Raw genomic sequence first — 16,709 nt, forward strand, 5'->3', positions numbered from 1 at the left:
ACTTCTTTGTTGCCTAAGATGTCAGCAATTACAGAATATTTTTGTATCATTCTTTTTTTAATAAAAAGCTCTACACTTACGTCACGCTTTAGGCTATATATTTTAACGCCATTAAACTCAGGGGTAAATATTAAAGTAAATATTTTGGATAAAAACCCTTATGTGGGAAAGAGACCATAGGTTGCAGCTAACATCAAGGAAGCAAGGTTGCCATGGTTTGTCATCATGTCATGTCATTTTGACATTTGCAATTGATAATTTGACAAATGTAAACAATATAATTAATTTTTCGTAATTTTATGCGGATGAAGTCGCACAGGAACAGCTAGTGAAAAATAAACAAGAACTCTTTATTTTAATAAAAAAAGTACACTATTTATATCGTGTAAGATAATTTATTGAGCTATTAAATTACAAGACCAATAGACAGTCCCATCGCTTAAGCAGTCATTAAGTATAACTTGTTATAAAAATGCAACTTTCGTGAAATAGTCGAGGAAATAAATTCCCTTCCCATTTGGGAACTAATATAATTCTACAAACTGTCACAAAGCTACAACTAACCATGTATTTCTTGTTATATGTTTTCGACCGATTTACTTGTGGTCGCTATATGTTATTTGACTAAAGTGGATAGGAAATAAATGTCCCGGACTATACATTCTTTTTTTAATTAAAAGTCCTCCTTAAAGGTCACGATTACTTAGTACAAGTGTGGTTTTTATGTTCGTAATCTAATTTTAAACTGTATGGCCTGGCCACACAAGAGAGTGGAATAAAACTGCGTTTGTTGATGTAATATAAATGCAATACAATTTAAAAAAAATAAGAAAAAAACGTAGATGAAATCAGTTCATACATGTTACAAAGAGGCGAGAGCCTACCCTATAGTAGAAGTGACAAGGCCTCAAACAGCTAGTACAGGTCGAAACATTTGACCTGGGTTTGCAAAATGGAGAAACGAGAAAGAATTCTGTTTCAGATAGATAAAAACATTAATTTATTTCAGTTGTTGGCATGTAGCTTTGTAATACGCATTATTTTCGCACTAAATTATAGGTACAATTTTTTAAACATTTGTAACTGGCTAGTTACTAACTCTTTTATTCAATATGTTTAAATTATAAAAAGCTTAATATTCATAAAAGTTCAGTCCAAATTACCATAACAAAGCAATAACAGTAACTTTTAAATGATTAAAATAACTTGAAATAGTAGTGTAAAACCTTTTTACTGCACAGAAAATTAAAAATAAAAGTGCTGTCACTTGCAGCGGTGCTGGCAATCAATAAAAAAACAACCGACAAACGGAATAACGGAAATAAATGCTGATAAACTGCGACGACATTGTATTTTATTATTTAGTACTTTTTATTTATATATTTTTATTTTAACGTTCTGTTAAGACGCTTTGGTGATAAAAATGAATGTAATTAAGATATTGATTGCGTATAATTGCGCGTGCTTGGCGCAGGTGCGCTTTTGTTGCGGGGAAAAAAGATGGACGACATTCAAGGCCAGTATTCATTGGAACTCAACGTGTGTAATTGTACCGATAGAGGGCGTTTTTTGCAATTAATATCGAATTGTTTAACGTTTTTCGTCATATGAATTTGTAAACTACGTTTTCACACTCATGTCTCACATTTTCATTCTTTAATTACAAAATTCGTTGAAATTGTTAAACAAAGAAAAAATAAAACATTTCAATAAAAATGTTTCTTGTAAATTGCATCATTTTCGTTAACATCATTCCTACAGACAGTAATGCGATTAATTGCGTTGCGGGATTCACTTTCGCTGGAGTTATTTTAAACTGAGAGACATCGTTACTTGAAAGTTAAAAAAATCTTCTTCTATCTTCATAAATGTAACAATATTTATTTTCACTGGCCAGTCTCATAAATAGTTTTTATTACAGTTTTAATACTGTTGATTTTAGATTTGAAATAATCAATAATAATTACTATTGACTGAGTAAAAAGATCAGTTTTTAAATCTTACTAATATTATAAATACGAAAGTTTAGATGCATAGATGTTTGTTAGAGTTTGTAGCCTAAGGTATAGATGTAGAAAGTAGTCCGGAAGAACACATAGGCTACTATTTTTTTAATTCCACGCTATTAGTTAGATAAAGTAAACATTTAATTTACTAGACAGACATGCTTTTGTAACTTTTGAGAATTAGCCACTGCAAAATATAAGCATTACAAAAAACAATCGTTTGCTCGCGACATTCGCGTGGAAGAAGAAAATATTGTAATAAAATGTTTATAACCAGACCAGATATTTATACTGTGTAGCTTTCTAATCGCAGAGAATCGCACAGAGGGGAGATACACCCTTCTAGATAGTGTCAAGGAGAGTGGTCGCGACCCTCAGGAATGAGGAAACGATCCGGAGAGAGAGAGACCTTTGTAATGATAAAAGAACTTTTGAAATCAGTCCACTAGTTTTTCAGTTTTCGTCACACAAATACAGACCTAACCTTTTTAGTATGGATGAGTTAAACTTTAAACATGGCCAGCATGTCTAATCGAAAGAATAATTCTACATCTACCATACCCGTGGCATTTAGCGTTATTCCCCGAACATACTATCACAAGCATAAAATACGATACCCAGTGTACTGTTACCAAGTCACCACAGATAAGTTACGAGTTTTAAAACAATAAATATAATTGTAAATGTCGCGGCTGTTACCGCTAATCGAAGATCGAAATGTTAAAAAAATATTCCGTTTTACGCATTTAAAATTGTAAGTGTCCGACAATATGACATTTACATTTCAACTTTATGATTTATTAATTCCCTAACTAACCATAAATTAATAGCTAGCAACTCCTTGCTGTCAACTTTGTAGATTAAAAAATGTAATCGATTTTATACATCTATTTTTATCTTGTAACGGTTTTAATAAACATTTGAAGGTTTGGAAAACATCTTTATTTCTTGTTTGTACAACTGTTGATAATTGCTAGATGTCTGTTTAGATAAATATGAAGCCATTGATGAAAAATTGTATTAAATAAATAAACGCATTTGTAGAGGTTATTATTTACCTTTTGTAGTAAAGTTCTCATATGACTTACTAGTTTATCTATTCTTTATACAAATATAATAAAGCGTAAACACACACTTCTTTGTTGCCTAAGATGTCAGTAATCACAATATGTTTTCGAATTACTCTTTTTTTAATGAAAAACTTGCGTCACGCTTTAGGCTATACTTTCACGCCATTAAACTTAGAGGTAAATAGTTTGGATAAAAACCCAAATGTGGGAAAGAGACCATAAGTTGTTAAAGCAAGGTTGCCATAGTTTGTCATCATGTAATGTCATTATGACATTTGCTATTGATAATTTGACAAATGTAAACAATAAAATGAAATTTTTATAATTCTATGCGGATGAAGTCGCATGGGAACAGCTAGTTATATGATAAAACGATTGTATATTCAACCATGTCAAAAGAAACATATTCACATTACACTAATATTATAAATGCGAAAGTTTAGATGTATGGATGTTTGTTAGAGTATGTAGCTTTAACGGCTGAACGGATCTAGATGAAATTTGGCATAGATGTAGAACATAATCTTGAAGTACACATAGACTACTTACTTTTGTATTTTTTTTAATTCCGTGCGGACGTAGTCGCGGGTGAAAGGTAGTATACTTATAAATATATTTTATACCCTTATTCGATGTCTATTTCTTGATGACCATTTTCAACAAATCTTATAAATATTATAGCGAATGTTTGGATGGATGTTAGAGTAACCTAAACTGCTGAACCGATCTGGATGGCATAGATGTATAGTCTGGAAGACAACATAGGCTCACTTTTTATTTAAATTCATCCGGAGTCGCGGTCGTAAGCTAGTATTTTTATAAATAACTATTGTATTGGTAGCATCTATTTCATATTATAATAATATTTAATAGGCACATCGGGGCTTATCAATGGGTAAGGTATCGCGTGACGCCACATTTTAGCCACAATTTACTTCTTCAGCTTGATTAGTTTCACGGAACCAAATCCGTCCGGTGGCTGTGCTAAAGAACAGGAGAGTTGTGGAGTTGCCTTTTTATAGATAAAACGGTAGTTAATATGGAATAATAAATAAACAGTAGATGAGATACTATATATTTTTTAGTGTACATATATTTATGAAAAAAGTATAGAGAACATTTAATAATGCCAATGAATAAATAAATCAAACCTTTTAAATACATGGTTCAAGGTAACAGGTCAAGTATGTCAAATACGAATTAGAATTATAAATCGCTTTATTCTGAAGTATTAACAATATGTTTGTTTTCTATATCTTTAATAATATTATAAAGAGGAAAATTTGTATTTGTGTATGTATTGTAATAATTAAAAAACAACCGGACCGATTTCAAAAATGCTTTCAACATTACAAAACTACGTTTTCGCTAAGTTACATTCGCTAAATTTTTTAATTTTCATGTGGACGAAGTCGCAAGCATCAGCTAGTCTTAAACATTTGATGTTAATATTGGGTACAATAAAATCATGAAACTTCTCCTTCACTACTAATAAAGGGGGAAAAAACTACGGCGTCTCTACAGTTTTCTTATAGAACTCTGTCCGTACAATATTTGGGTCTCTCATTACTGTGTCAATGTAAGATTAGGGATAAATCTAATTTTTCCACGATGAAAAAAAGAAACAAACCATTGAAATAAGTGAGTTTTTTACCGTCGCCCGCCTAGCCCGGGACACAATTACGCCGCAGGACTGAATGAAATTAGGCATTGTAAAAAATAACCAACCTGTCGATGGTGGAATACGAATTTCTTGTGTTCTTTAAACGATTACAATACCCTTAATAATAATATGCAGCCGCGTTTGATTGACAGCTCGCCGTAAACCCAACGTTTGTGGCGCCGAAGCGTTTAAAAAAATTCGGACAATCTCCCGATTTGAAATTCGAATCGATTCGAATTAGCCGACGATTATCGTTGAAAATTTTCTACGTAGCATATGTTCGAATTTTAAAATTCGAATTTGCTATCGATTAATTTAATTATTTCGTTTATAAGCAAAAAGATGTTTCTGTTCTTTTTACTAAATACAAAATAATATAGACACTGATTAATGGTTAAAATAAGTAAATTATATTATTTTAATTTGTCATTTTATTAAAGTATTTTTATTGTTTTTAACTAAACATTTGAAGCAATGCGTCACTACAAAAGTATAGGTATTGATTTTGAAAGCTAATAGTTTGGTAAACTGCCACGAAATTCTAAGAAAGAAGTTCAAGTCTTTGCTGATAGATGGCGTTAAAATAAAGTGAAAAATTAGCATAGGGTTTTATTTTCTTTATTTTAATTGTAAGATGTACAGATAGTACTCATGCCTGTGGTACGTTGTACTTATTACTTCCATGCCATGGAAAGAACACATAGGCTATTTGCTTTTGTTTTTATTAAATTCCACGCGGACGGATTCGCGGACGAAAACGTGTAGTATTAGTTTCGAAGATTTACGTTTCCTTGCATACAAAAGGCTTAACTGTACACCTTGATAATAATGAGACATTTTATAAATGTTTTGCGTCCAAATTAATTCCACGTTCATTTTTAGTCCACAGCTGTGTTAAATTCTTGAATCGTATAGTATCGGAATTATTTTCATGAAATAACATAACTCACACCCATAATCCTGAGGGGCAGGGACCACGGACAACCTTCTTCATTACATCTAGATTGTTTGACATATTGTAAAGGTGACTAAAAGTGTGAACTTTACATGAGTAGGTATAACTTTTCCTTTACGAATTCCTTTTGCCCTAATTCTATTGCTTCACTTCCTTTTAGAAATGAACTATTACACATCTATACTATTATAGTAAAGCGTAAACACACACTTCTTTGTTGCCTAAGATGTCAGCAATTACATCATATTTTTTAATAATTCTTTATTTAATAAAAAAAAAACCCGTTTTTTCGTCATTAAACTTAGGGGGTAAAATTTTTGGATAAAAACCCTAATGTGGGAAAGAGACCATAAGTTGTTGCCAACATCAATGAAGCAAGGTTGCCATGGTTTGTCATGTCATGTCATTTTGACATTTGCAATTGATAATTTGGCACATGTAAACAATATAATAAAATTTTCATAATTTTATGCGGATGAAGTCGCACGGGAACAGCTAGTTAATGATAAAACTATTCGCCTATCTACTGGAGAATCATTGCTTTACTTCCCCGAGAAGTTGACAAGGCGTTATTTGCAAAAAAATGTGTTGAATTTTTTTCTTAGATTCGTTGAAAAGTGGGAGCATTGGAATATGTAGGCGTCAATATTGCCGTTCAGACGTGGGAGTCTAAGATTTAAAGACTTGAATCAAGAGTTAAGTATATGCGTTTACTAACTTAGCGTGTACCATTCGGTGAGTGGTCAAGGGCTGGTATGTTCATATAAAAAAAAGCACGGATAATAATTATATCCACCCCAGTATAGTAAAAAGCGTGATGTATACAATAAATGAACAAAATAAAATTACACTTCACGCGCAATTTTCATCTTTAAATTACCCATTTTATTACTAACTCTAAGTTATGGTTCAATTAATTTGAAAACATAACGAAGTAAAGAATTGTTTTAAGTAAATGCGGCTTCATACGCTAACTAGAAATAATTTTTATGCCACATTATAACAATAAAGCAAAAAATAATGCCGCTTTTATGGACACTTGTCCCTAAAATTTTACTACGCACCTTCCGCCGCGAATCACAGGAGGTAGCGTTTTATTATTTATTGATGTACCATTATATTTAATTCTTTCAATACAAATATTATCAAAACTACAGCCACCGTTAGGTCTATTATCAGTGATTATACGTAATTAATTGCACTGTAGGCAGACAATTAAATAACAACACTGGACGGTACAAGAAAAGGGCAATCGGGTATCAAGGAATAAACTTCATTGCCATTAATAAAATCTAGAACTTTCTGCTCATTAACAATGCCACCCCACGCTTAAATGAATAATAAAGATTACCAAAAAACTAACAGATGTAGATATTATTGAAAGTTAATTATTATTATTAGTAGTAATTATTGAAATACATCAGTCGCGGTTCACTTCCAACTTGGACCAGCTCCACAATCAAAGTAGACGTTCGTAAAATGCGTGAGTTTCGGCAATTCGTTTGTGATTTACCGTCGGGGATGTCTCTGCAGACGGGAGGGGGCGGTCGTAAATCATAAAGCTTTATAGTTACACTAGTCGTGTACCCTGTCTTCGCTTAACTTTAAGTAAATAAAATCATGTTTTTAATCTTGTTAATATAATAAATGCGAATAAGAAGTATGGATGGATGTATGTTTGTTATAGTAGTCTAAACTGCTGAACGGATTTCGATTAATGATAGATGTCGTTGATAGTTTACAAGAACACATCGGCTGCTTGCTTTCTTTTATTTTAATTCCACGCGGACGGAGTTCCTGGCAAAGCTAGCTTTAACATTTTATTGGTTATGGTGTCCGAAGCAAATAAAAAATCAATTTGTTTATCAAAACTTTCTTAACTTAAAATTAATAAACTATTTTTTTTATTTTTTTAAATCATTAACCATACCTAACTGTTTGAAGTTTGTTACCAGCGATATTAAAAACATATTTTATAAATTATGGTATAAATCAGACTACTGGGTATCTACTCATTAGTAAGTAAAAATATAACATTTTTAATATTAGGCAGTAAATGCATAATATGTTTCTATTAACTGGTGTTTACATTCTTCCTTTAAGAGGAAACGCGGAAGACAACACAAGCGATGGGAAGATGACATAAAAAGGCTGCAGGAGAGACCTGGTCAAGAAACCTAAAAGAAGGGGAGAATGGAAAAATTTGGAAGAGGCCTATGTCCAACTACACACAGATAATAAATAACAAATCAAATAAAACGAAAAAAAAAGATAGTAAAATTTAATTAATTAATATAATTCAATTTAACTTATTAAAACTTTCGTGAGACATTATACTATATAAATTATAACACGGCTAAACTCACGTGAGTTTAGCCGTGTTATAATTTATATAATTCAATTTATGTAATGTCACAGTAATTTAATTGTTTGAATAAAGGCTTATTATTATTATTATTATATATTCTTCCTGATTAGCCAGTAAGGTTTTTGATTACTGTTAAAAAAGGTTTATTTAATTACGAATTTAGATTTTACATATAGTCTTAAATCTGCTATCTGTTCCGGTGGGGTTTCATTCGAACGACATAATAAAATTTATTTTATTGTTTACATTACGAAAATAATTGCAAATGTAAAAATTTCAATGCTCAATGAAAACTTTTATATTATTGAATAGTAGGTAATTTGGGCCAAATATTGTAAAGCGTTTGTTCTAACTTTGTGTAAACGTAATTATAAGGTTTCTTTATTGTACATTTAACATGTAACGTGAAGTCAATTAAAATAAGGTCATCAGATTAGAATGAAATACTAATTGACGAAGCAACTTTATTACTGTTGATAAAATATTAAAAATATATACGAATAAAATATCAAACTGTTCAAAGAAGCACATTATTATAAAAAAATATATTCAAAAAGCAATGATATTTGATAATTGATTGAGTAAATTCTCTGACTTCATACTTAAGGCCTGTCCCACCATGTAAATTGTCTGATAACAATCCAACATGTAAAATATGTGATTGAAATATCGGATTTTGTTACCTTATCTGACAGTAAGGTCATTTTTAAGCCATCTGAGCTTCTATCAGCCTGTGGTGGGACAGGCCTTAAACGAAAGTATTGATTGTTAGATGTTTGTTAGAGTTTGTAGCCTAAACGCCTGAACAGATATCGATGAGATTTGGCATAAATATTGACCACAGCCTGGAAGAAGAAGAGAGTAGTAGAGAAGGTAAGGAGTAAAAGGTTAGCATGGTATGTTATGAGGAGGGATGAATCGCATGTTACAAGGAGAACGTTAGTTATGAGTGAAGGGTACATCGGTAGAGGTAGACCTAGAAAGAGATGGATGGATAGTGTAAAAGGTGACATGATCAAAAAGGGAATGATGACTGAGATGACGTATGATAGAGTTATGTGGAGGACAAAAACCTGTTGCATCGACCCTACGGGAGTAGGATAAGGGGATGATGATGATAGAGCACAGTGGAAGAACACATAGGCTACTTACTTTTTTTTTAATTACACGCAAACAGAGTCGAAGAGAGTTTAAAAACAACTATGCAGTTAACTAGTTAGCATACGTCAAATGAACAAAATATAATTGCGATTTTCTTCCTTATATCATTAATGTCCGGCTTCCCAGCTACGTTTAACCATTCGTTAGTTTTGGTTCGATAAATTCATGAAATAAGTTTCTGAACTACGTAACTTGAGTTTTACTCCTATGAAACAGTTCAACCTAACACTAGTTAGACTTCTAGGTAATTCTATTTCTGTTCTAAATGAATTACAAAATCATTAAAACAAAACATCCTGTTAATCACGTTATACTTTTACTGTTTTTATAATGTACTAGCTGTTTTCGTGCGGTGTTATCCGCATGAAAATTTTAAAAAAGATATTGTTTACATTTGTCAAATTCTCAATTGCAAATGTAAAAATGACCGGTACCATAATAACCTTGCTTCCTTAATGCTGGCAGCTTGTAGTTTATGGTCCCTTGCCTATATGAAGGTTTTTTCCAATTTATTTACCCCCTAAGTTTAATAGCGTGAAAATATATAGCCTAAAGTGTGACGTAAGTGTTGGGCTTTTTGTTAAAAAAAATTATTCAAAAATATGCTGTAACTGCTAATGTCTTAAGACACAAAGTAGCTTGTGTTTACGCTTTATTATTTTAGTATGGACGCGTAGTCTCAAAACTTAACTAAGTTAACCGCAACAAGCTTATAAAATTATAATTAACCAGTTCGCTAAACAAGAAGTAAAGGGACTTAAAAACCCCTATCATGAACGAACACAAAGGCGTCGCTAAACTGCGTAGGCCCTTTTCCCTTGTTACCGAAAAAAATGAAAATATTTACAAAAGGGCCGCCTGTCTATTTGGGTCGACGGCTGAGGGGAAAATGCGAAAATTCGCCCTCTAACGGCAGCCATCTTGTGACGTCATTGCTATCGTAAAGGGACGGATTCGGACAAAGGAATTTTTATTCTTAATTAGAGTTTTATTTATAAGGTTTAACAGAAATTATATTATATTTAATAGTGTTTTCTGCTTATTACATTGTTTAAAATATCCTATGGATTAATGAGCAATTAATTGATTGATTTGATCGTAAAATAAATTAAAAAAAATCATTTATGTCTTAAAAACGGTTTGTCTATAAAGATGACATTATTTTACAGTAACAATTAATTTTATAGATTTTATTACTATTAGAGAAACATAAAAATATATCTCATAAAGCCATTCGGCGAGCATGGTGGTAAAATAGAATTGTTATGTAATCCCAATAAAATATACATAGTAATTGAAAGCGACGTTTTCTTGTCGACGTCAATGTTGCAACTGACATTTTAGAAGTTACTCTCGAAATAAAAGCGAAAAGAAAAAAAATACGTATCGACAAAAAGCGCAAAAGAAATCGCTTCAGAATTGTTTTGAAAAATAAAAATGAACGTCAGTCAATACGTCCCAGTGCGCTTTGAAGTCGACGGAGCATTCTGATTGGGTGGTTAAGAGTTTGGGGCGTGTTTTTAGTAAGCACCGCCTATCGCCGTTAGGGGTCTTTGTGATCGCGCCGCCAAACCACATCGGGCGCTCGCCGGCGGCGCCACGCGTGCACCACCCTAACCTCAAATTCAGACACGTGAATAAAAAATTCAGGAACCGATCGCGATTGTAGACAGGTGCGAGCTTAATACAAAGTGAACTTTCCAGTGCTAAAACGGTTGCAGACTAAAATTCAATAAGTGGTATTCCAGTTTGTGATGTTAGCTGCATAGGAGACGGTGTAATCGATAACGCGGTGACCTCTGTTGTATAGCGTGAACTCAAGACTGAGCATATAACGTATCTAAACAAATATGTGCAATTGACAATTTGTGAACATTGGAAAAATCACCGAAATCTTCCAATTTGAATTTCTCAAACAAAACATTTAATCACGCTCAAAGAATTCTTCCAAAAACAGCTTAAAGTGATAATCTTATTAACATTTAATAAAAAGAAAAATTACTAGGAAATTTCATTGAATCAACAAGGTATTCGAAAGGTCTAGAAATCAATCCAATAATTTGACATACGATTTTATTCAATAAAACTCAATGCATCTTAAATTAACGGATAACTTTAGCAAAAACATCTTTGTCTAAAACAAAGAGTGTAGATTTACCGGCGGAAGTAATTATCGCTTAAACGTCAATATCGAGGCCACAAGCAGTTTCTTAATCAATATTCAATTCTAGCATCCATTGCTTGGATATAATTCTTTTGTTAACGTTTCTTGCAATTTGTTGTAGAAAATCTAGTAAGTGTTTTTTTTACAATGAAAGTTAAAGCCCGGATTAAAGTAAATTTTTAGAACTAAAAACAGATTTAGGGAGTAAATTAAATGAAAACAGATATTCAGAAGTGAATAATAAAGTTGACAAAATCAATGAACTAGAAATTGATAAAACATTGACTATAGTGGACGTTGTTACGTATGGTATACAATAGATGCAGCGTTATAACTTAGATGATAAAGAACTGGATCTGAATAAAACTCGATTGATTACTTAATCGGTGTATTGTACGGTTGGTGAGTCCCGCATGGGGTATTCTTGAGTATCGTGCCGGGAGAAGCGCGGCCGTCGCCCCTGGCGCCGCCAGCCGTCAAGATAGCCACAGAGTCGAAGCTGGCAGTGTGCGGCGGCTGGGGGCAGGCTGGCTACGCACTCGAGGGCTGCGTGGACCCCGGTCTGCTCCGGCCTCCGCAGCCGCACTCGAACCAACTCGGCACCGTGTACGCGACGAAGAGGAGAAGGAGGAATGGAAAGAGGTAAGACCAGAAAAATGGTGTCAGAGAAGAAGCATAATAAAGAAATTTGTTATAATTAATAACGCCCATTTTTACTTAAAAACTGTTGAGTTTTTTGACGATTTTGGTTTGAAATAAAGTCTTAAATTAATAATTTTAAAGAAGTCACGAAAAAATAAATTCTGCTTCCTATGACTTGTACAGATGTTTTATAATATTTTAATGTATATTGTTTGTGTAAAGTTAAAATTCAAATAAGGTTATTTGAAATAACTAACAGTTCTATATTCTAATGTAAAATTTAATTGGACGATGTCGTTTTTCTTATCTTGTTCTTTATTAGTAGTCGCGAGAAAGCTGTTGCTGAAACAATGTTCTGTTTGCTGTATTAATTAAATTTACTAAGAGACAACACAACAATTGCTATAAGGAATTATAATCGTCATCATCAGCTCACTGTCCCGTTTGAAGGGTTTGGAGCCTACCCTAGAAGTGACTAAGCCATAGTCAACTCTGGCCTACTGATTTCACATTACATACCAAATTGCATATAAAATTTGCTCATAATCCTTATCTTGTTGTTTCTGCTTTAAAATTAACTCGACCGTGGTATTTACGCTTTCACAGAACGATACATTTCGCATTAAAGTTTTAATATTTATAAACAGTTTTAATCTTCATATGATTGGGTTTTAATGTCAGTAACTCGATGGCTCCGATTATACGATATATCCTACTGTTAGAAAAATATTTAATGGTTTCTAAGTTAATTTGATGATAAATATATGAATTTTGACGTTATTATATTCCAGTTGTCCATTCTGCATTGTCTTTTATATTTGATATTAATAAAAATACAATAAAAAAAACTTTTATAAATTAAACGCTGTTGGTCGCGACTTCGCCCGCGTGAAATTACATAGCCTATGTTACTCATTGATATATCTTTTTAATGGTGAAAGAATTTTTGAAATCGGCCCAGTAGTTGAGTTATTTCAATACGTACCAAAATACAAATATTTCCTCTTCATAATATGAAGAGCTTGCTCACTTTTGACTAAACTATCGCATCACTGTTTAGTCTCGCTTTGATTCCTATAAGCTTATATGGAAGTGGGCATAATACTAGATTTTTAGTTGTGCAACTAAACAGTTGAATTGGCTGCGAAACAATCGACAATCGATAGTTCAATCAAACGTGTGTGACCGCTCTTGTTATGATATTTGTTGACCAAAGTAATGACATCTTTTATTATATGTCCTAGCTTGTTTTCTAAATTTAAAAGCATATAATTGTGTGAATTATTTAACAGTTTTACTATTCGGATATTAAATCTATCGATTAAAGTAAAAAAAATCGATATTCGTAACAAATTGATTTACAGTAAATACGGCATCAAAAACATCCCGGATGATTGACAATATTATAACGGAAATTTCAACCTTAAGTAAATAAGTTTTAGGCACATTCAAGCTTGTTTCAAAAATGGTATTTATTAAACGAAGATATCAAGTTACTGGAAGAGTCTTATTATACGATCCAATTGAATATTGTAAAAATGTTATTCTTTGCAAGCAAAAATATTACTAATCTAAGAAAACATTTACGTATCAATTTAAAAAATCACACTTCACATTATAACCAAAACGCCGGTCTCCCTTACTTATGTATGCCGTAAAGTTTCATTTAATTTTTGTGTTAAAAAACCGTATCTATCAATTAAAATTGAACCAGTTATCTATCGATCGTGCCTCAAGTTATTGCATAGTTTATTTTCAATACCGAAGCGAATGTATTTTTAATATACGACAGTAAATGAACACGGGCGTTGCCATACTATGTCGTTTCCAGTACTTTATAGCTACGTTGTAAAGAGCGTACAAAATGGCGCATTCAAAAATTAGTCGCGGCCTATTATATTGATTCGATTAGTAATTTATGGGGTGAGTAATGGGCGTTATATCGATACAGTTGAATCGATTCTTGCCGTGAACGTACGACCGTGCGGCGATTATTGTTAATCGAGTGATAATCGAGTAACGGATCAAGATGACTTCGCGGATACGTCTCTATTCTGCGGATATAGATGCATATTTGTTATAATTTTAGTCTCTATCAGATTGCTTTAGATTTAACTTTTTACACAATATACCTACCTAGTTTTTCCTCTTAGAGACATTTGGAATGTAGGTTAAATCCACATTTAGATTATTCATATATCTTTGATGTACATCAGATATGAAATTAAGATTATTTGTATATATAACATATGATAAGCTCAGTTACTACGTAATTGATTAAGTTTAATATACTTATGATATATGGTATGGACATGTTATGAGGAGGGATGAATCGCATGTAACAAGGAGAACGTTAGTTATGAGTGCGGTACACTGGTAGAGGTAGACATAGAAAGAGATGGATGGATGCGTGAAATGTGACATGATTAAGAAGAGAGTGATGACTGAGATGACGTATGATAGAGATATGTGGAGGATAAAAACCAGTTGCGCCGTTACGGGAATAGGATAACGAGATAGATGATCTATGATACATGAAGGTTTTTCAGTTTTTAATTGATTTTATTTTTTATTGTAAATACGTTTCATTGTTTTAAATATCCACTTCCTGAAATAAATCTTAAATCCATCAAAGAGGTTGCATGTAGACGTTACTTAGAAAATTTATTAATCTAATCAATTTTGAATGGTAAAACATTACAATTAAGTTTCTTTTTTTAATTTCGAAACACCCTGTATCTGTTGAAATGTGTATAAAAGGTTAATTTAAATCGTTTTATGTGTTTTAACAAAGATAACTTGCGTCTTAACGCCTACAGTAGCATTTATATTGATTTATTTTAACGAAGATATGATAGCGAAGGTGTTCTTAAGTGTTTTAACAGAACAAGTTTCGGTTCAAAGTTATTTGGAATTATCTCTTAATTACTAAAAAAAACTTATATTTAATACTGAGAACATAATTCTAACAGTCACCGTTTAATAGTGTTTTGTTTTCTCCGTGTTCGAATTTTAAATTATTTACATAAAAATTAAAACATCTTTTTCTTCTTTTTTATACATGATAAATGTGTGCTATGAGTAGCCACCTTAATTCGTCAAAACCAACCACTACCCATAGACATCCGCAATTGCAAAGCTTAATAGACGGAGGAGGCGTCACAAAAAGGATTCCTCTTCCTATCTTCCCTCTATCTCTCCGTCTTCTCCACTAGTCCATTAAAATTCTCCAAGTACGGTAATTCTCTCTTAAAATGACGTAGATAAATCTATCTAAAACATGATATTTGTAAAATAATTCACTTAAACCAGCCGTCGACGTGTTCAAACGGCCGTGCGAGTGGACTGGGGTGTGCTCGGGAACCATAAGACACCTTAATTACCATCGAACCCCACCTCACTCGGCAGATGGGAGATAAGCAACTGCTGTGGCATATGCTATAACGTAACTTTTAATTATTATTTTTATAAATTTTACAATTACCATACAAATATGAATAACTATTGCCCGCGACTTCGTCCTCGTGGTATTAGAAAACAGACTAACTATGTAAATTACGTGTCCCTTGGGAACCGGACATTTTTCGGGGATAAACCTTATCCATTGTGTACTCCAGACTTTGTTTTATATCTGTGCCAAATTTCAATAAGATATGTTGAACCGTTGCAGAATTATCAAGTAAACATCAAAATACAAAATTAATGCATCCCACGGGAACCGTAACTATTCCAGGGATAAAAAGTAGCCTATGTGTTCTTTCAGTTCCGATTTTTATGCAGATCCGTTCAGCCGTTTAGGCTACAAACTCTAACAAACATCCATCTAAACTTTCGCATTTATAACATTTATATGATTAGTATAATATGCTTTCGGCGCGATAGATTCCGCGCATATTAAAAAACTTAGCAATCTGTGTATTCTTCCAGATTATATTATCTTATCCAGATTATATTATTATCTTAATCTATCCATTCAAACTGTCGCATTTTTAATATTGGTGAGTTATTGTTCAAGAATCAGTTAATGACTGTTTAAAACAGACTAATGTTGTCTAACATTTGTATAATAACTCTAAAGAAATCTACTGTTTAATACCAATACAATATCTCGTATGGACAAGTACTGAAACGAAGTCTTAATATCAATGGAATTTAGAGGTTAAGACTGACTTTATAAATTAGTTATTTATGTTTATGTCCAGTATTCGGCTGTTAGTTAGGTAACTAATTATAGAAGTGAGAATTAGTATCGTATTTTGTTACTCTAGAAAAAAAATTCGAAACGTTTTGTAGCCGTTCCGCCAATCAAATAGAAAAGCTTTGATTAATTTATGTTGTCCCTATTAAAATTTTAAGACTGATTATTCTATACTTGATTGATGTTATTAAATGTTTTTCGATACATAAACGAATCGCGAATTCAGACACGGTAGCTTATATTGCGAGGTGCGCACGCGCCGGCCCACCTGCCCCGCAGATGGTCAGTACTGACTGATTGCTGGTTTACTTACGTACGATTCTAAATATTCAACTACGGTTGTTTTAATCTTTATAACTGTTCCCGTGCGACTGCATCCAAACGACATGAATTAAAAAAAAATAAAGAATAAAAAATTCAATTTAAAGTTTTTAAAAAATGTATCCAAACGACACTATAATATTTTTTTTTATTGTATATAT

General features: G+C 32.5%; 1 protein-coding gene across 1 annotated transcript in view; it reads left to right on the forward strand.

The window, feature by feature from the left end:
- Positions 1–8,877: 8,877 nt before the first annotated feature.
- The window catches only part of LOC106110299 (aryl hydrocarbon receptor), an 86,737-nt gene continuing 78,905 nt past the window's right edge, over positions 8,878–16,709 (forward strand). The window contains exons 1-2 of the mRNA XM_013292062.1: positions 8,878–8,935; positions 11,795–12,029. Of these exons, the coding sequence (XP_013147516.1) occupies positions 8,878–8,935; positions 11,795–12,029 (293 nt within the window). The remainder of the gene's footprint in view (positions 8,936–11,794; positions 12,030–16,709) is intronic.

Source organism: Papilio polytes, unplaced genomic scaffold (assembly GCF_000836215.1).
Source record: "Papilio polytes unplaced genomic scaffold, Ppol_1.0 DF820678.1, whole genome shotgun sequence".
Lineage (NCBI taxonomy): Eukaryota > Metazoa > Arthropoda > Insecta > Lepidoptera > Papilionidae > Papilio > Papilio polytes.